At 33.7% G+C, this 20,947-nt stretch overlaps 1 protein-coding gene across 3 annotated transcripts in view; it reads left to right on the forward strand.

The window, feature by feature from the left end:
- Positions 1-2,603: 2,603 nt before the first annotated feature.
- The window catches only part of LOC118448061 (uncharacterized), a 97,935-nt gene continuing 79,591 nt past the window's right edge, over positions 2,604-20,947 (forward strand). The window contains exon 1 of one of the 3 annotated variants that reach the window (XM_085662592.1): positions 2,604-3,330. In XM_085662592.1, coding sequence (XP_085518718.1) covers positions 2,681-3,330 — 650 coding nt within the window. In that variant the 5' untranslated portion in view covers positions 2,604-2,680. The remainder of the gene's footprint in view (positions 3,331-20,947) is intronic. The other 2 variants (XM_035880819.2, XM_035880820.2) reach the window with 2 other exon arrangements.

Consider the following 20,947-nt stretch of genomic DNA (forward strand, 5'->3'; position numbering starts at 1 on the left):
CTCTCTCTCTCTCTTTCTCTCTCTCTTTCTCTCTCTCTCTCTCTCTGTCTGTCTTTCTTTCTCTTTCTGAGATATAAAAATCTTTCATAATAGAAATGCATCGTGAAATGTCAATAAGCAAATTATTAAGAGTTACGAGTCAATTATCGCTTGCTACCACTTGCTTCATCGTTACTAGTCGACGTATGTAATAACAACGATGATGATGACGACGATGATGATGATGATGATGATGATGACAACGATCTCAAGAGAGATCAATCATTTTCATGATCTATGAGAGAAAATTCTGTGAATGAATATTACTATCGTCAAAAAAAAAAAGAAAAAAAAATCCAATATAAAATTCTCTACGTTTTTGATGTTTCAAGTTTAAATATCATTCGGCCAAAACAACAACAGCAAAAATAAATAAATAAATAAATAGAAAGGAAATATAACTTGAATAAATAAATGAGAACAAATTAGAAAAATGAAAAGGATCGATCGATAGATCTTTATGGATATTTTGTAAATGCACAAGATCATTATATATATTCGATCGTAACGCGAAGTATCAAAGTAAAAGTTTGTCCTTCGAAATGCAATCACATCGTATATACATAATTCCATTCGCATACATTTTAATATTTCATCCTTTCATATTTCGATTACAAAAAACGATCGAAAACTCGTCTCGATCATTGGGAATTACATTTAAGAGAGAGTGAGAGAGAGAGAGAGAGAATGAGAAAGAGAGAGGAGGGAGGAGGGAGGGAGGGGATGGAGAAACATGTTTTGCATCGTTCTCACCTACGTTCGAACCGTGAAAAGAAGATTTCATGGCTGGTTCGCGCTCATTAGCAGAGACTGGTTAAATCGTGAGACGATTTAATTATATGAAAAATTATCATTAAAATGTCAGATCCGATAATCTTTTCCATTTTCGATTATTATTTTTCTTTTTCTCTTGTTTCTTTTTTTTTATAAACTCTAGACGATTACTGAATTAAGAGAAACGAAGTAGCTTAAACGTAAAAGCATTTAATGGAATTTTGTAATAAAGATTACGATTTAATGATTTACAATTTAATTATGTACAAAAAAATATTATGTAAAAAAAGAAGAAAGAAAAGATAAAGGAAAAGAAAACATAGGAAGAGGAAAAGAGATCGAACGAAGAATATATATTAGAGAAAAAAAAAAACAAGAGGGAGAATATTAAAATGTTTTGGAAGATTTCAATTTTACCATTTATTGAAATCCATTTAATACATGTGATTAGGCGATTAGAAATATGTACGATCTTTCTTTGACCTTTATCGAATGAAATATACGACTGTGTTCCTAAACTAATCTAATATTCTTAATATTCTCTCATCTTGATGATATTAAACTAATCAATATATACATATTAAAAATAATTGATATATAATATGTTCTAGATTTATTTCGATAGAAATAAAATATATTATAAAATAAAGGAATAATAATAAAATAATAATATAGGGGTAAATATAATAAATAAGAATAATATATATATATATATATATATATATATATATATATATATAATAAAATAAAAGATAATATGTAACATCGAAATACAACAATTATATATGCAGGAATGCGTGAGTGTTGTGTCTGTGTTTATATATGAGTACGATAACCAAAAAAAAAAAAAAGATTTATATTCTCTTCGAGATCGCGATTTCAATTGGAATAGAAAATTTATCAAATTTATCAAAAAAGATTTATATAATGATATTAGGAGAGATAAGAATAAAGATGTGTGTTGGGCCAGCCCTGAGCGTGGGTGCGGGATGTGGTGCGCGCGCATGCTCTCTTTGAAAATCGTCGTGTTGGCGCGCGTCGAGTCGCGAGGCGTCGCGTCGCGTCGCGACGCGTCGTCGTCCTCGTCGTTCTCATCGTTCTCGTTCTCGTTCTTCTCCACGTCGTCGTTGTCGTCGTCATCGTCGTCGTCGTCGTCGTTGTTGTCGTCGTCGTCGTCGTCGTCGTCGTCGTCGTCATCGTCGTTGTTACCGTCGCGCGATATCTCATCTCGGCTTTCGTTTTACGTCCGTCCGTCCGTCCGTCCGTTCGTTCGTTCTTTCATTCGTTCGTTCGTTCGTTCGGTCTGTCTTGCTCGTTGGTCGGCTCCGGTCAGTCGATAAAAAGTTGATTAAAATTTTTCCATCGAAAATATTTCCAAACTTCTGTCCATCCCACGTTTCTTATCTATCAATCTATTTATTTATTTATTTATTTGTTTCTTTTTTTTTCTTTTTTCTTTTCTTTCTTCTGCCTCTTTCTTTTTTCCTTTATGTACCTTCTTTTATCATCTTGAATAATTTCAAGAAGAAGAAGAAGAAGAGAAGAAGAAGAAGAAGAATATTATTCTCAAGAAGTATTTCTATCTTTTTCCCTTTCCTATATTTTCCTTCATTCTTTCTCCCTCCCTCCCTCCCTCCCTCCCTTCCTACCTCCTTTCCTTCCTTCCTTCCAAGTTGGAAATATACGAGAGTTTTGTTTACGTATATTATCGCATCGAGACAACAAGTATAATATTTAAACGAGTATAAAAGTGTAAGGATAATAAATATTATTACGATTTCGATATACGAAGTCAATCGTGATCGAGTATGTCGGATCTATGGTGGTATCGGTAGTTCGTGGTCGATAGGGATGACGTCCCTGTGACATGTTAGCCCGTGACCTTGAGTGGCGTGATAGCAACATCTTCCGTGGAGAAGTTCAGCTCCCGGTGCGCGGCTCGAGCAACGATAGCAACACTCAATTCTTTTCTTCGTACTCTTATCACCATCATTACCATTATCATCATCATCATTATCATCATCATCATCATCATCATTATCATCATCATTATCATAACTACCACCACCACCATCACCATCACCACCACCACCAAGATCACTATTACCGTCATCAACAACAACAACAACAACAACAACAACAACAACATTCGTTCTCTCGTCAAATTGAATATCGAGTATTGCCTCTGCTGCAACTCAAACCAGACTTTGTTGTACCGTATGTTCTTTGCTGGAGATTACCTGTTCACGGGATTCATCAAATCGATCCTTTATTTTATCAACAACAACAACAACAACAACGACGACAGCAGCAACAGAACCAACAACAACAACAATTGTTATTATTACGAGAAAGGGAATTTCGTTACGTTCACAATCGACAACGTTGTCGTTATATCGAAGGAACCATTAGGACACAAAGGAGACGTACGAATAATTCGTCGTCGTCATTTCTTCAAGGATATCGACTCTCTCTTCATTACAACGCTTTTTCCGAACGTATTGGAATGGAAAAAAGGTGAGAAACGCGTTATACATTGAGAATATATATATTTGTATGTATGTATGTATGTATGTACGTATGTATGTATTTTCTCTCTTTTTCTTTCTCTCTCTTTCCGTCTTAATATATTTCGATTCAATTAAAAAAAAAAAAAAAGAAAAAAAAACATTGATTATCTTATGAAAATCGATTTAAATTCAGTTTTAGATAAGACGCGAATGGATAATGTTTTTTTATCGATACGAAATATTGCAAAAAAAAAAATATGTCCTAATAAATTGATATCAATATTCGAGATAATAATCAGAATTGATGTTATAACGATCTAATAATTATTAAAATTAACAATTTTCATGACATTAGAATTTATGTCAATTTACATACATATCTAAACTACGTACGTACGTACATATATATATATATATGTACATACGTGTGTGTATATACATACATAGATAGATAGATATAAGTATGTATGTATGTATATCGAATAAATATTCGACGTTCTCAAAGATGTTTACATTCTTATCATGTGTAGCTTGAAAGGAACACACGGAGGTCACGTAGAAACTCGGTTACAACTCGGTCTCGTTTGTTTATCTCCCTATTTTTCTAGGAATAATACTTTGTCTATTAATAAAGGACAAAAAGACTTAGTGGCCTCATGCCAGGAGAGAAAGATAGAGAGAGACAAAGAGAGAGAAAGAGAGAGATAGGAGAGAGGGAGAATGTCGCACGTGTTTGTATCGTACAATCAAAGAAAGAATAAGGAAGCAAAAAAGAAAAAACAGAAATCTTTGTCGACTGGCTTGTCTTCTTCATTCGTTCTTTGGACCTCCTACCGTCATCATCCATAGTTATATCTTTCGTCTTTAAATGTATTAAATGTGTGTGTGTGTGTACATGTGTGCGTGCGTGTGTGATCTGTGTGTGTATATATATATATATATATATACATGTATTTTGTCTAATGTTTATAAAATGTATGATTGGTATTTATTAAGCTCTTAGAACAAGTGTATTTTCTATTTTCTCGAGGAAACGTCCATTATTTATTTTCTCTAATTTTCGAAAAAGAAGGGAATATATATATATATATATATATATAAATATATATATATATATTTATATAGCGTGTTTCTGTTAATGGATATCGTGTGTTCATTCGTCGTTATCCTTGTCGTTGATAACATTTTGTTCAATTATCATGAAAATTATTCTAGGACAAAGCTATAAAAGAAAAGAAAGAGAGTGAGAGGGCAGGAGGAAGGGAGGGGGAATATAAATGTAGGAATAGAAGTAGAAATAGAACGTTCTCACGAAAACGAAGAAGAAAAAAAAAAGGAAGAATATATTTCTCATTGAACCATTCACTATTATTATTACTATTACCAATGCTATTACTCTTATTATTCTTAGTCGTCGTTTAAAAGCACTCAACGAAATTCAAAAAATACGTCTTTCTATTCGTCCTTTTGAATCTATACATATACACACGTACAAGTGTATTGTACGTCATAGAAAGAGAAAGACAGAGAGAAAAAGAGAGAGAGTGAGGGAGAGAGAGAGATTTATAGAAAAATAATCCTTTGATAGGATTGAACGAAGTAATAAAAAATCTATTCTATAGTTTTGTCTTCTTTTTCTTTTTTTCTTTTTTTTTTTTTCATCTTCTTTTTACGAACTACTTGGGTAACACTACCTATATAAAGAATATATGTATATATATATATAAAATTAAGAATGTGTCATACGACCTAGAGACCTTTAAACGATAAAAAGAGTGAAAAGATAGTTCGTTGTTTTCATGTACGGATCGAACTAGTTAAATAACACGAAAAGAGGGAAATGGTTCTGTAGGAAAATGTGAAAGCGAGTCAATTTAGAATGACGTGAATCGATTTGCTATGTAACAGGGCATCGACGTGTTATTCGTGGTAAAAGCTTACGACAAAACCAAACGTTAAAGTAGTATTCCATGTATATATACATACATACATACATATTTACATACCTATGTACGTACATATATATATATATACATTTTTTTTAAATATTCATGGATTTTATACATAAGTATATATTTTATGTTAAATGAGAACGATCAATGGCCATCACTTTTAATTATGTCCAACGCTCATTTACATTTTATGTTGTTATTATTATTATTATTATTATCATTATTATTATTATTATTATTATTATTATTATTATTATTATTTACTCTGTCGAGTGTAACTGTATTAAACATATCGAAACACAATCACGATAACGATAAGTTTCTCGTATATTATAAATGAATTTTAAAGGTTTTTTTTAAAGACGCCTATCGAATAATTTCCTATATAAATTCGTGTCATATATACATACATATATACCATGCATATATATATATATATTTATAATTATATAATATTAATTATATAATTAAGAAGAAATACACTTAAGTACTTTTGTTATGTTTCTGAAAATTCAAAGAGAATCCGTCCGTCGTCTTTTTTTTTCCGCATCAAACTAAATTTATTAAGTATTTACTTTTTTTTCCTTTCGGAATCATCATTATCATTATCATCATTTTTTCGACACGACGATCATTAAACGTCATTATTTAAAGATTAGAATTACGATTGAATTAGAAGAATGGGGAGGGAGGAGGAGGGGTGGAAGAACAGGTGGAAATTTAAATAGGTGCTATAGCTGTCATCGTATGTTTTAAAAGCTAACGTCGCGCAAGAAATCAAAAATGATTGTTACGAATTTTCTTTTATTATATCGTAAAACTAAAGAATAAATCTTTTATATGTGTATACATATATAAAAGAAGATTTAGTATCGATTATCTTTGAAGATTTATCGATTATCACTTTGATATCTAGGGTAAACTTTTTATCAATGTCTCGGCTTATTTAAAACTCGCGTTGATAAGTGAATAAATTTCATGCTTTTCTTTTCTTTTCTTTCTTCCTTTTCAGTTTTTCTTTTTTTTTTTTTTTTTTTTTTTTTTTCTTTTAATGATTTTTCCTTCAATGATCATCTTCAGTCATTCTGACTTTTGTCATATTTCGCACGCTAAACTCCTTCATGAAAACTCATTAAGATAAAATTAAATAACGCTTAGTTATTCGAACTAAATGGCACCACGAGATTAATTCTCCGAGGCCGTTTACTAAATCATCATCCAAGTATTTCCCATAAATTATCATGAAACATTGGTCTTTATCTATCGTAGAAATCGTAAGATCAAAGAGTTCGAATAATTGTCTAAGTAAGTAACTAAGTAAGTAAATAAATAAGTACTTACTCGAAGAGAAAAAGAAAAAAAAAAAGAGAGAAAGAAGAAATAAGCGCAATTCTCAGAAGTCCTAAAGGAATGGACGATTGTTTATCGCGATGTTTAATATTTATTTATTTTTTTTTTTTTTTTTTTTTTATTATAATAATATAGTAATCGATCTTTCAGTATCGACGTAGTCGATCTTTTAAACGAACGAAGATTAAAATATCGCAATCGGTCTCGATCTCTTAAGAGTTCCTAATGGCCTTTTCCATCGCATAAAGCAAAGCGAAAGGTTTCCATTTGCGTTTAACAAACGTCATCGGGATGTTCGTCTCGTCAACGGGATGTCCTCTCTCTCTCTCTCTCTCTCCCTTTCTTTTTCTCTCTCTATCTATCTATCTTTCTTTTCTTCCTTCTTTCTTTCTATTTTTATCATGACGTCAATGTCGTTTAGTCGGGATTATGCGTGCGATTCACATTTTACGAGACAAGGAAGGAAGGAAGGAAGGAATGAAACCTTATTCATGTGATCTGATACGATATGATGTCGTGTTAGTTTAAAAAATTTACATTGAGAACATCTGCAATAACATTTGATTTCTTATCACGAATATCTTTAACCAAATCGACCATTTGCGAAATATTAACAGATATTATTTCACGATAATCATAGTTATATCGGACTTTTTATATTTACATAATGTTTTTAGTATGAAACTTTTTTCTTTTTCCTTTTTTTTTTTTTTTTTCTTTTTTGCGATGAGACACTTGAAACATGTCATTCGAACGTTACGAAATATATTTATGATTTATCTTCTTTTTTTTGTTTTTTTTTTTTTCGTACTCTTTAAATCGATATTAATAATTTTCTTTTTCGTTCTTCTTTCTTTCTTTTTTTTTTTTTTTTTTTCAAGAAAGATCGTCGATATTTTAATATATAAATATTTATATATCTATATGTGTATATATATATATATTTTTTTGTGTGTGTTTATTTATATTAAAATATCTTCGATCTTTCTATAAAAATATTTTATGGAATTATTCAAGTGATCCCCATTCCACTCTCTCTCTCTCTCTCTTTCTCTCTCTCTCTATCTCTCTCTCTTTTCCTCTATCTATTTATCGAATTAGAAATTTCTAATAAAATTTTAAAACGATCGTAAACAAATAAATAAACGTTAATTAAATTTTTATCATCCAACGGAATAAAACTATATAATACACGTTTCTGCGTACGTGTAAAGATGAAAGAAGACAAAAAAAAGAAAAAGAAAAAGAGAGAGCGAGAGAGTGAGAGAGAGAAAGAGAGAGAATAAAAAAAAAAGAGAAAAAAGTTAGGACGACGAATATTAAACGTCCTCTTTTGAAGTAACTTCGCGAAAGTCGTCAAGTTCTCGATAGTTTCGTCAAGAGTTTAGAAGGAGGAGTTTCTTTTTTCGTTCTCGACAAGAGAAATCCCGATATACAGCAAGGCATCATCCAAAAGTGGAATACAAGAAAGAAAGCAAAAAGGAAATAAGAAAGAAAGAGATAGAGAGAAATAGAGATATATAGATAGTTAGATAGATAGATAGATAGATAGATAGATAGATAGGAAGAAAGAAAGAAGGAAAGAGGAACGAAAAAACGAGGAAAGTTTCCAGAGATGGCGTTTTCAAAAAGGAAAAAGGGTTGCTTTTGCTCCGATGGTAGTACCATGATATCTCCAGTCTTTATTCCTCTCTCTCTCTCTCTCTCTCTCTGTCTTTCTCTCTCTCTCTCTCTCTCTCTCTCTCTCTCTCTCTATTTCTCTTTCTTTCTTTCTGTCTTTCTCTCTTTCTCTTTCTTTCTTTCTGTCTTTCTCTCTTTCTCTTTTGGTCTTGTCTCTTGATGATAAAAAGCTCTCGACGATGAGAGAAAAGATGGTTGCCTCGTAGTTTTCGGATGTTGGATTTCTCTCTCTTTCTCTCTCTTTCTTTCTTTCTTTCTTTCTTTCTCTCTATCTTTTTCTCTGTGTCTCTCTTTCTCTTTCTCCGTCGAAGAAAATAAAAGAAAGATGGAATCGCAAAGGAAGACACGAGACACGATCCTTCGTAGACGATAAAAAAATATTCTGAGGATGGGATAAAATGTTTGAGAACGTGACGTACACGAATGCACATATACACAAACATATATTGAAAACATATATAAGCGTCATAGTTTTTCTTTCGATTTTTAATCGCCTTCAATGTGTGTATATATATATATATATATATATATATATATATATATATATATATAAAATGATGTTGATGGTGGAAAGCTTACGAAGTCACATTGGTATTACCATTTCGAACGATATCCTTTCTTTCTCAATTTCTTCCCTCTTTTTAGCAAGATAGAAAGAGAGAGAGAGAGAGGGAGAGGGAGAGAGAGATCTGACGTAAATAAATAAATGAATAAATAAATAAATAAATATATACGTACGTAAGTAAGTACGTAAGTACGTGTATATATATATATATATATGCACATCCATACATGCACACGCATACATATGTATATTCCACTTACGTATATGTGTTATATGCACCTGCGAATCTTATTTGGCTTGTCGTTTCCAAGCGTTGAGATCTTTTACTGATCAACGCCGTGCGTGTTTCTTTTTCCTCTCTTTACTTTTTTTCTTCTTTTTTTTTTTTTTTTTTTTTATTATTATTATTATCGTCTCCCTCGAAACTCAAGGAGGAGAAGGAAAAGAGGAGGAAGAGAAAAAGAAGGAGGTATTTCGCATCTTCGAGTTAACTTCTATTAAACGCTTAAACTTCATAAATTATTTATAAATTTGAACAAAATAAGAATATCATATATATATATATATATATATATATATATATATATATATATATATTTATATATTTTTTTCTTTATTTATTTATTTTACATACTATGACAGATGAAAAAAGGGTATAGATTATGTATTGGGTTGACAACTAAGTGATTGCGGAAAGTGTAAAGCACATCTATCGACAAAAACCGCAATCACTTAGTTGCCAAAGCAATATGGCGTTGGCAACTAAGTGATTGCGGATATGGTCACCGCAACGACTTAGTTGCCAAAGCAATATGGCGTTGGCAACTAAGTCATTGCGGATTCGGTCACCGCAACGACTTAGTTGCCAAACCAATATGGCGTTGGCAACTAAGTGATTGCGGGGTTGGCAACTAAGTGATTGCGGGATTGGCAATTAAGTGATTGCGGGATTGGCAACTAAGTGATTGCGGATTCGGTCACCGCAACGACTTAGTTGCCAACAAAATATCCCGTTGGCAACTAAGTGATTGCGGGGTTGGCAACTAAGTGATTGCGGGATTGGCAACTAAGTGATTGCGGTGTTGGCAACTAAGTGATTGCGAGATTGGCAACTAAGTGATTGCGGATTCCGTCACCGCAATGACTTAGTTGCCAAACCAATATGGCGTTGGCAACTAAGTGATTGCGGGGTTGGCAACTAAGTGATTGCGGATTCGGTCACCGCAACGACTTAGTTGCCAACAAAATATCCCGTTGGCAACTAAGTGATTGCGGGGTTGGCAACTAAGTGATTGCGGGATTGGCAACTAAGTGATTGCGGATTCTGTCACCGCAACGACTTAGTTGCCAACAAAATATCCCGTTGGCAACTAAGTCATTGCGGATTCGGTCACCGGAACGACTTAGTTGCCAATAAAATATCCCGCTGGCAACTAAGTGATTGCGGATTTTGTTTCCGCAATGACTTAGTTGCCAAACCAATGTATATATATATATATATATATATATATATATATATGTGCTTGTATGTATGAATGTATGCATGTAAATGTATGCGATATGCGGATTTCTTTTTAATTTAATTTAATTTAATTTTATTTTATTTTATTTTTTATATTATCAAATTCGGTTAACATTCAAGGGGATATTTATCCAAACCCTATAGGAAATTATCCCATGAAGATAACACGGTGGGCTACCCTTTAATCTTAAGATTCCAAAGAATTTTGCTATTAATATCGCCTTGTTGCTCGGCTCGGTGAGTGGATAGGGTGGAAAATTTTGCTTGAAAATTTGTGCGGTGTAAATGACGCGCAACCTGTGCATGAACGCCGCCGTCACCGCCACCGCCACCACCACCACCACCACCGCCACCACCGTCACCATCGTCACCGTTACCACTGCCTCCACCACCTCCAACGCCGCCGCACGCGGCCTGTGTTTTTTTTAATCAGAGATTCTCAAACTCAATCGAAACGTGTGTTTTCAATCGTACGCGTCGATAGATTCGTTGATATCGCATATATTATAAGGGTTGTTAGAGGGTGGCGTCTTAGGGGAAGAATGAAAAGATAAATAATAAATAAATTAAAGGAACGGGTTATCTAATCGAATATTAAATCGTGAGTAATTGAACGAAAAGTCATCGTTGAATGAAAATCGTTAATTTTCATTGATCGTTGCAGCAAAAAAAAGGGAAATATATACATTTAAAAAAAAAAAAAAATAGAAAAAAAGAAAGAAGGAAAGAAAAAAGAATAGAAATGAAAAGACGTCAGCGAGGAAAATTCGACGAGATAGAAAGGAGACGAAGGTTATCATTAGAGAAGTTGAGGATCACTGTATTAAAGCAGACGCCTCGCAACGTTGCCGTATTTCCCAGACCCCACTCTTCTATCGACCGAGCAACGTTGCCAGCTCCTTTTCCGCGCCTTTATCGCCCTCCCATCCCCTCCCCATCCCTTATCCTACATTACCCTCCCTTAACCTCTCTTTCTCCTTTCCCTCATGTCGCCCCCTTTTCCATGCACTCCCTCTCCCGTTACTACTCTCTTCCATCTTTTTCCCCTCTAACCTCACCCTCTCTGTCTTCTCTTTTCTCTCTCTCTCTCTCTCTCTCTCTCTCTCTCTCTCTCTCTCTCTCTCTCTCTTTTTCCCCCTCTCTCTTTCTCTCTCTCGTTCTCCTTCAGTCTCCCATATTTCTCTCTTTATCCTGACTTTGGCTTCCGAGACGTCAGACTACTCTCTCTCTCTCTCTCTCTCTTTCTCCCCTCTCTCCCCTCTCTCTCTTGTTGTTTTCCTCTCTTCCTTTCTCTATCTCTATCTCTATAACTATCTCTTTCTTTCTCTTTCTCTCTCTCTCTCTCTTTCTCTCTTTCTCATTCTGTCTTGTTGTTTCTCTCTCTTCCTTCCTCTATCTCTATCTCTATATATCTCTATCTCTATATCTCTATCTCTTTTTCTCTAATTCTCTCTATCTTTCTTTCCAGTTGTATCTTCACCTCCTTCCTCCTCTCTTATACAGCTGTTTCACCTTCCTAGGGCAGATGCCACGACTAGGTGCAACGTCACCTTTATCGTTTCCCCTTTTATTCTATTTTTTATCCTATTTTGCTCTCTCTCTCTCTCTCTCTCTCCTTTTATCTATCTATCTATCTATCTATCTATCTATCTATCTCTTTCTTTCTTTCTCTTTCTTCGTCTCTCTGTTTTTTTTCTCTTCTGCAATTGCTCGATAAATGCAGTCCAACCACGAAGGGCCAACCGAGTCGACCTCGATCCCTCCTAAACTGCATTCCTATTTCGTCGATCTATTTAAATTTTACGTTAGTATTGTTTTTCCGTCAAATGACGATCATGGCAATTGTCAATGATGGACACTCGATGATTGTCGAATCTATTTAGGGCAAATTTTATTTTTTATTTTTTTATTTATTTATTTATTTATTTTTCTAATATGAATTAATCAATACGTATTATATCGAGTATACGAGAGAGAGAGAGAGAGAGAGAGAGAGAGAGAGAGAGAGAGAGAGAAAGATTGAAAAAAAAAACTAAATGATAAAAAACTAGAAACGAGGAGGTAAATTTTCGAGGGAATTTTTTTCCTTTTCCCTTTTCTTTTTTTCTTTTTTATTCTTCTTCTTTCCCTCTTTTGTATTTTTCATCTCATCTATTTTTTTTATCGTCAAAGTGTCTGCAAGATAGAAGAGAAGGAATATTCTTTTTTATAAACGCACAGAGAAGAGTAATTATTTTCTTTTTCTTTCTTTCTTTGTTTTTTTTTGTTTGTTTTTCCTTTTTTTTCTTTTCTTCTTTTTTTTTTTCTTTTTGCCGACCGAAGACAAGACCCTATGCTAGTTCATTCTTCTAAGACATAATTTTTCTTACGAGACAATGACGAGTTAACACGTTAATTGCCGTAGGGTGTGACACCTTATTTTCTTTCTCTCTCTCTCTCTCACGAGGCTTTGTCTTTGAAACGTTTAAAATATTTCTTAATTAGTTTTAATTAAATCGAAATTACGAATGAGATTTACGAAAAATTAATAAGTAAATAAATTAATGAATGAATAGAAGGAAAAAGAAAATGAAGTCGATCCAATTCAAAAAAAGATTTTTCATAAATTTCGATCGACGAAACTGTAGATTCCTGTATTAATTTATATTTATTATAAATAGATTTATACGAATTTATATATATATATATATATAAAAAGAAAAAAAAATTTATATACAATTGTATATACGATTAGGCGATATGGATAATAAAACTTTGGAAAAAAAATTAATGAATCATAAAATGAAAAATTGGACGTCGTATTCTATATTTCTTTCTCTTTTTTCTATTTTTTTTTCTTCTTTTTTAATTAGACTGAGGAATAATAATAATAATAATAATTATTATTATTATTATAAAAATAAAAATAATAATAAAATAAGCTCTAAATATTCATATATAATCGAATTCTTGTAAATATATCGAAAGTTCTTTTTCTTCACTTTATTTCATTTTATTTTATTTATTAATTTACTTATTATCATTCTTTTTCTTTTTTTTTACGGATTTAATAACCATTACAATTTTCCTTTATGGTGATGTTCGATCGATGAGATTCATGTACGACTTAAACGTTAAAAGAAGCAAAGTTTTCATCGTTTCAAGAACATTTTCTCCTTCTTCTTCAAGACCCCATCTTCTTTTTTCGTGCTTTTATGTTCTTTTTATTTTATATTCTTTTTTTTTCTTCCCCCTCTTCTTCTCTATTCTTTCTCGTTTTTTTTTTTTCATTTTCTGTTTCTTTTCTGTCTGTTTCTTCTTCTTTTTTGTTTTTTTTTCTTTTTCTTCTTAGTTCCTTCGTCTCGTACCGTTATTATAATAATACTGCGTGTAGAATAAAAATCCTCGAGTCGTTAAAAAAGGAAATGTTCGTGGAAGTTTTCGAAAAAAAAAGAAAAAAGCAAGAAAGAAAGAAAGAAAAAGAAAAATTACAATTCTTAACTATCTTAGAATCACGTTTAAATTCTTCTCAGACGACGAATGAAAGACGTAGATAGATAACAACGATATAAAAAAAAAAAAAGCAGAGAAAGAGAGAGAGAGACGACGCTGATGGCGATGGTGCCGAAGATGGTAGTGATGGTGATGGAGATGGTGATGGTGATGGTGATGATGATGGTGATGGTGGTGGTATGTCGATACGATCTCTCTATTCAAAAGAAAATGCATCTAAGGTGGCGAATCCTCGCGGGAACTTGTTTCCAACGATTCGACTTGAGTTTCATGGACGAATAACAAGAAAAAAGAAAGAAGATGATAGGATAGGAGAAGTGAGGAGAGGAGAAGAGAAGAGAAGAGAAGAGAAAAGAGGAGAGGAGAGGAGAGGAGAGTTAACGTGCAGATGGTCACTCTATAGAGATTACTCTCGATTCGATTAGATTCGATTCGATTCATTCAATCGAAATATTAAAGATATCAAAATTTCCAAGTAAACTCAGTGCTTTAATATATTTATAAAAAAAAAAAAAAAAAAAAAGAAAAACTTTTGTTAAGAATTTTTTTTATCACTGGAACGTGTCTGAAAAAAAGAAAAAAGAAAAAATATACGTACATATAAATAGTAGGATTCTTGAAAAAAAAATTTTTTATCGAATTGATCGAAGAAAGAGCGTACATTCTCGAAGAATTTCTTTCTTTCACCTTTTCTTCTGTTTTTTTTTCTTTTTTCTTTTTCTATTTCTGTTTCGTTTTCGCCTTTATAACTTCTTCTTTTTCTTTTTTTTTTTTTTTATCCGGTAAAGTTGTACATAAAGGACAGCCGCCATTGTTGGAACGCTACGAGATAGCGAGTTGCTATTAATGAAGATTAATCTCGCTTGGCCAGCCAAACTATAATACCACACCATCAGCAATAACTACTACTATTACTACTACTATTACTACTACTATTACTGCTACTATTACTACTACTACTACTATTACTAGTTGAACAGCAGCGGTGGCACCCAGAGCGAGTATTCATAAATCAATCATGCGCATCCGATTATCATTCAAATCGGACTCGATCCTCTCTCCTCCAATAACGCACGCAGACACGTCTGCTGCTGTTAATACTGCTGCTGCTGCTGCCGCTGCTAGTGCTGTTACTGATGATGGTAGTGATGGTAGTGGTAGTGGTGGTGCTGCTGCTGCTGCTGCTGCTGGTGGTGATGCCATTGCTGATTGTGCATTGGTACTGGTGCATAAGTCGAGTTGCGCAGAATCGACAAATTTACTCTCTACGATCGATGATTGGTCATGTCGCCTGACAACGATTATATCGAACATCGATTCTTCTTATTTATTTATCCATTTATTTATTTCTTCTTTGTTTTCTCTTTTTTTTTACACGAGTACTATAGCCTCTTACTTTAACTTTAATCATTCTTCGATGTATGCATTCTTTCAGGCAATTAGGGAATTAATTTCTTTTTGTTTCTCTCTTTTCTTTTATTTTTATTTTTTCTTTTTTTTTTTTGGTATAACGTACGATAAATTTCATTGTTTAATCCCATAATCCGTGTGTGTGTCTGTCTGTGTGTATGTATTGTTATTAATGAAATTCGTTTCGCACGATTCATAGGATCAATTGTAATAGATTTCTCGGTGGGATCTACCGAGAAGAATCACAATGGCGGCGGCGGTGGCGGCAGCCCAGGCTTTCGCAGAACATCCCTCTCGTTTCAACCCATTGACCGCAAACAGTGCGATCTATTTAATATGATAATCGACGATGTGTGTGCATGGTCGAGATATCGTCGTCCTATCCGAGGACGTGGAAACCGGTTCTCTTCATTGGTTGGGATACAATCGGAGGAGAGAATGTGATCTGTGGAAGGACATTAAAGAGAAAGAGAAAAAGAGAGAGAGAGAGAGAGAGAGAGAGAGAGAGAAAGGGAGAGAGAGAGATTTGTCACAGGAAAATTACTTTAAACGAGTCTACTTCTTTTTTTTCTTATTTTATTTTATTTTATTTTATTTATTTTTTTTTTTTATTTCGATCGTTCAGTTTGATTGAGCGAAGGAAAAAAGAAAAAACAAGAAGAAAAAGAAAAGAAAGAAGAAGAAAATTAAATGTCCCTAGAGTTCTCCCAATTTCTCTTTCTCTCTATATATATTTATATGTATATATATATATATATATGTCTGTGTGTGTGTATATATGTATGTAAAAAAAAAAAAAGAAGAAGACGGAGAAAGAAAAGGAGAATCTGACAGTTGCACATTTTGAAAACGTTTTATGTATTTTATCGTTTCGATGATGATGGATGTCTATAGTAATCCGAGGTGGAATAATTTATATGGATGATTTATATGCATGTTACCACTACATTTATATACTTTACATGGCACAACGTTCGATCTATTATCTTCTTATTCATCACATATATAATATATATTTATTAATATATATATATATATATATATATATATATATATATGTGTGTGTGTGTATATGTTCGTTTGTATGTGTACGCATGTATGTGCATTCGTATATGCATACGTATGGATATTTTTTTTTTTATCTCTTATAGATCTTCGATCATCGAATAGGTAGGAAGTTGATTCACAATTTTCTCGTAGATTTTCTATGATTCGCATATATTAATTACGGATCGAGAGATCGCAACAATCGTAATCCAAGCAAACGACGCTTGCCTTGGCATTTATCTCGAAATGGATACACGTGTCAAACAATGGGCAACGTTTAATGAGTCGCAAGTAATAAGTATCGACTGGGAATTATTTCTCTCTCTCTCTCTCTCTCTTTATTTATATCTTTACGTCGCGTCGTTTCGTCATCTCATATAACATACATAGACATAACATAGATATAACATACGTCTGTCTCTACACATATATATATATATAAATGAGAGGGAGTTAAGTCAAACGAGAAAAATCTCGCGTGAAAATCATGCGACTGTAAATGTTCATTCTCTTTCTCTCTCTTTCTCTCTCCCTCTTTCTCTCTCTCGTTTTTTTTTTTCTATCTCTCTGTCTCTCTTCGAGTTCGCTTTAACATTCCAACAGTGTAATTTTGAAATCAGAATTTACGCTGAAGTACGTCGTATTTTACATTTGGCTATGGCACGAAATTACAATTTCGTTGGGGGTTCCATTGCGAATATCTTGTCGCAATATTTTATTTCGTGTTTACTGCAATTTCACTCCTTTATCTCTACGCATAAAAAGAATTTTTTCCCTCTTCCTCTCTCTCTCTCTCTCTCTCTCTCTCTCTCTCTCTCTCTCTTTCTCTGTGTGTGTGTGTACCTCTTTTTATTTTTATAATTCATTTTTACGTTATTACGAGATTACGTGAAGAAGATGAAGTAGAAGAAGAAGAAGAAGATAGAAAATAGATAAAGCTCCCTTGCAAGAGAAAAAGATTAAGAAGGGAAAATAATAAAAGAAAACTTTGGTGTAAGAGGAAAAGAGGAAAAAGAAAAGAAAGAAAAGGAGAATTGGTAAGGGAGTGGGGGGGGAGGGGACAGGAGAATCCATTCTGAAAGAAACGCGGTCACGGTGCTGTGGAACAATAGTTCGTTACAGACGGACGAACGGACCGATGGACGACCGTCAGAAAAGAAGGTGGAGATGGAAATGAAGGAGGGTGCAAAAGTGGGAGGGAAAAAGAACGGCAGAGTCCTTTTAACGACATGTACGACGTTAAAAGCGATTTCTCTCTCTCTCTCTCTCTTTCTTTCTTTCTTTCTTTCTCTTTTTCTATCTTTTCACGGTGGCGCAAGGGCGTGGGTGTCGGAAGCCTCGAGAATTTAATACTCTCTCGAAATGTCAAACGTCACCGAGAGAATGAAAACGTCATCATCGGATGCAATTGCAATTGTATCTCCCTCTTAGTCGTATTCTCTCTCTCTCTCTCTCTCTCTCTCTCTCTCGATCATTTCATTTCTCTTATATATATATATATTTAATATATGTATGTGTGTATGTATGTACATATGTATGTATATGCACTATATGCATATATTTGATGTTTTTAATTAAAATTAGATAAGATTAAATAAAATTAATAATCGATGTTATTAACGCTCGTTATTAATAATAAATAAATATTTGTTTGTTTGTTTGTTTCAGGTAAGCAAAGCTATGGAACACGCGAGCTTCTAGTTAGTGAGATCTATTTTTTTTTTCTTTTTTTTTTCTTTTTTTTCTTCTTGGATGGAATGATTCACCAATGGTAACGACATTCCTTTTGCGTGAGTAATGATATTTGATTACGCTTAAAATATCAGGAATAATATCTGATATGAAATGAGATAAAAAGCGGAGGGTGGGGAGAGTGAGGAGGGTGGCGGTGGAAATGAAAGGTGAATGAAAGGGAAATTATAATGATATAAATTCTATCTCGAATTGGACGATCATCGATTAAAAAGAACCACTCATTCCGCGTGGTATATCGTTTTAATAACTCGTCTGACGTTTAACCATGGTAGACACATATCGAACAGCTGTTTTTGACAGCTGCGCCGACGGTGCCTGCATACGTATGTATTTTACATACGTGACTCTGTCTTGTTGTAAGCTATGTAGAAATCGATGTTGTAAAAGTTTTGATTCCGTGAATTCCGTATGTTTGTCTCAAGTTCTTTTCTTTTTTTTTATTTTTTTTTTTACTTCTTTTTTTTCTCTCTTTTATTTATTTATTTTTTTTTCATTTCTTCGAATCCTCTCTCGCTCTCTTTCTCTCTCTTTTTCTCTCTTCTTCTTTTCCTTTTTCTTTCTTCTTTTCTTTTTTATTTCTTTTTGTTTTTTTTTTCTTTATCATTTCTTTTCCTCCCTGTTGAAAAAGTAAAAGAAAAAGAGAGAGAGAGAGAGAGAGAGAGAGAGGGAGAAGCTTCATTAACGATCAAACTCGTTAGCATTCCATAATTAGCTGATTTTCCAGGAAGATAAATATTTTTCGTTTCGATTCGTATTTCCCGCCGGTTAATTGAATTTTCTACTTCGGAATATTATCGAAACCAAGCCGAACGGGGTTGGTGAAATCGTCAGAGACGCTAGCCCGAAGCGCAATCCTTTCGATTCCAACGTGAACGAGTTAGGGGCGTAATTTTTCACAAGAGCTTCGAGAACTTCGAAAGAGAGAGAGAGAGAGAGAGAGAGAGAGAGAGAGAGAGAGAGAGAGCTCCGACGATTCTAAATTAAGCATTCCGTTTCAATTATTTCGCGCGATTATTCAGACTGCAGTCGGGGAAACGAACGTGCGACGGCCGTAAAGTTTTGTGCCTGAGGCGGCACACGAATTCATGGCTGGATTGTAAGAGGGGTTTGAGAGGGTGAGATGCTGTGGAAACGATCTCTTTCTCTCTCTCTTTCTCTGTCTCTGTCTCTCTTTCTCTCTTTCTCTTTTTCCTACCCTCTCTTTCACCACTGATCCCCCGTTTTCTCGGTTAACGAAGTCCTCGAAGTTTCTACGAACGAAATTCTCGATTGCAAAGAGGAGCAAGAACGAATTGCATTTTTCATCCAGCGTGCAAATAAGATAGAGAAAGTGCGTATATATTGCTATGTGAATCGAAAGAAGGATGCTGTTTCGAAAATAGAATTTTCTATCAACCGATTGATATATCTTCGTTGAAAATTCGTCGATAATTTATAAGGAAATGTTTTTAGTGTTTGTAAGATTTTTCTTTTCTTATTCGTCGGTATAAATTTATCATAAGTATATTCTATCTTTCTCTCTTTCTCTTTCTCTCTCTCTCTCTCTCTCTCTCTCTCTCTCTTTCTATCTGTCTCTTTCCATCTATATATACGATCAATTCGTGTCAACATTTTCCTGCAATTACTTCTTGGTTATTTCAACGAAGTGTTTATTTCATTACGTGAATATTATTACTACTACTACTACTACTACTACTACTACTACTACTACTACTACTACTACTACTACTACTACTACTACTACTACTACTACTACTACTACTATTACTATTACTACTACTACTACTACTACGTGTTACTATTACTACTATTACTAACACTTTCAGTTTTCAATTAAGATAAAGCATAATTCAATATTTTTCAATAATGCTATAAAATGCATCATCTTACTAGACACCTTCACCGTCCTTCATAATTCATACATAGTTCTTACAAATAAAAAATATAAAAGTTAGATGCATTTAGATATCTGTAATCATTTTCGTTTTTTCTTTTTTTTTCTTTTCTTTTTTATTTTCTACGTTTCCAACAGGTTAAATTCCTCAATTAATCTTTTTAATTGAATACTAATCTCTCTCTCTCTCTCTCTCTCTCTCTTTCTTTCGATTGATCGATCGACCTTAACGTCGTCTTTAAGGTCTAAGTTACAAATGCAAAACAGATCCAAATTGGAAGCTCATCCAAAAGCTGTCGTACGATGTATTAAAAGAGAAAGAGAGAGAGAGAAAGATAAGAGTCACATACTTGAGAGCGTGTGACTCTTATCTTTCTCTCTCTCTCTCTCTTTCTCTTTTTCTCTCCCTCTCCCTATCTCTTTTCTCTAACACGCTGCGTCATAGGTTTAGACTTTGCCATGATTTTCTGCTTCGTTTAGCATCTTTCGAAGCACTTTGAGAGATCGTTCCACGTTCACTGACGAAGAGCACTTTTTTTTCATGGTGAGAATGCAATGTCCCTTTTGCCAATGGAATAATTCGGAATATAAACAATTTTTCTTTTCATACATTTCCTTCCTTCCTTCCTTCCTATCTATCTTTCTTCCTTTATTCTGAAATTAACTGAATGAGAAACCTCGTATGATTTCTTTTCTATCCGCCCCCTTCGCCCTCTCTTTCTCTTTCTCCTTTTTTTTTTTTATGGTCATCCAAGTATCAACGTAACTATAATAATCGCTACTGGCAAGGGATGGAGTAGTTCATAGACACTCTCTCTCTTTCTCTCTCTCTCTGACTCACCCTATATATCTATAGGGAGGATAACGATGGCATACTATGGTATAGTATAGCGCAGCCATGATTGTCGACGTTCGAGCTTATGGGGCGTTTGGCCGGCACTGCCATTTCGCGATATT

Source organism: Vespa mandarinia, chromosome 19 (assembly GCF_050613455.1).
Source record: "Vespa mandarinia isolate Hongniang chromosome 19, ASM5061345v1, whole genome shotgun sequence".
NCBI lineage: Eukaryota > Metazoa > Arthropoda > Insecta > Hymenoptera > Vespidae > Vespa > Vespa mandarinia.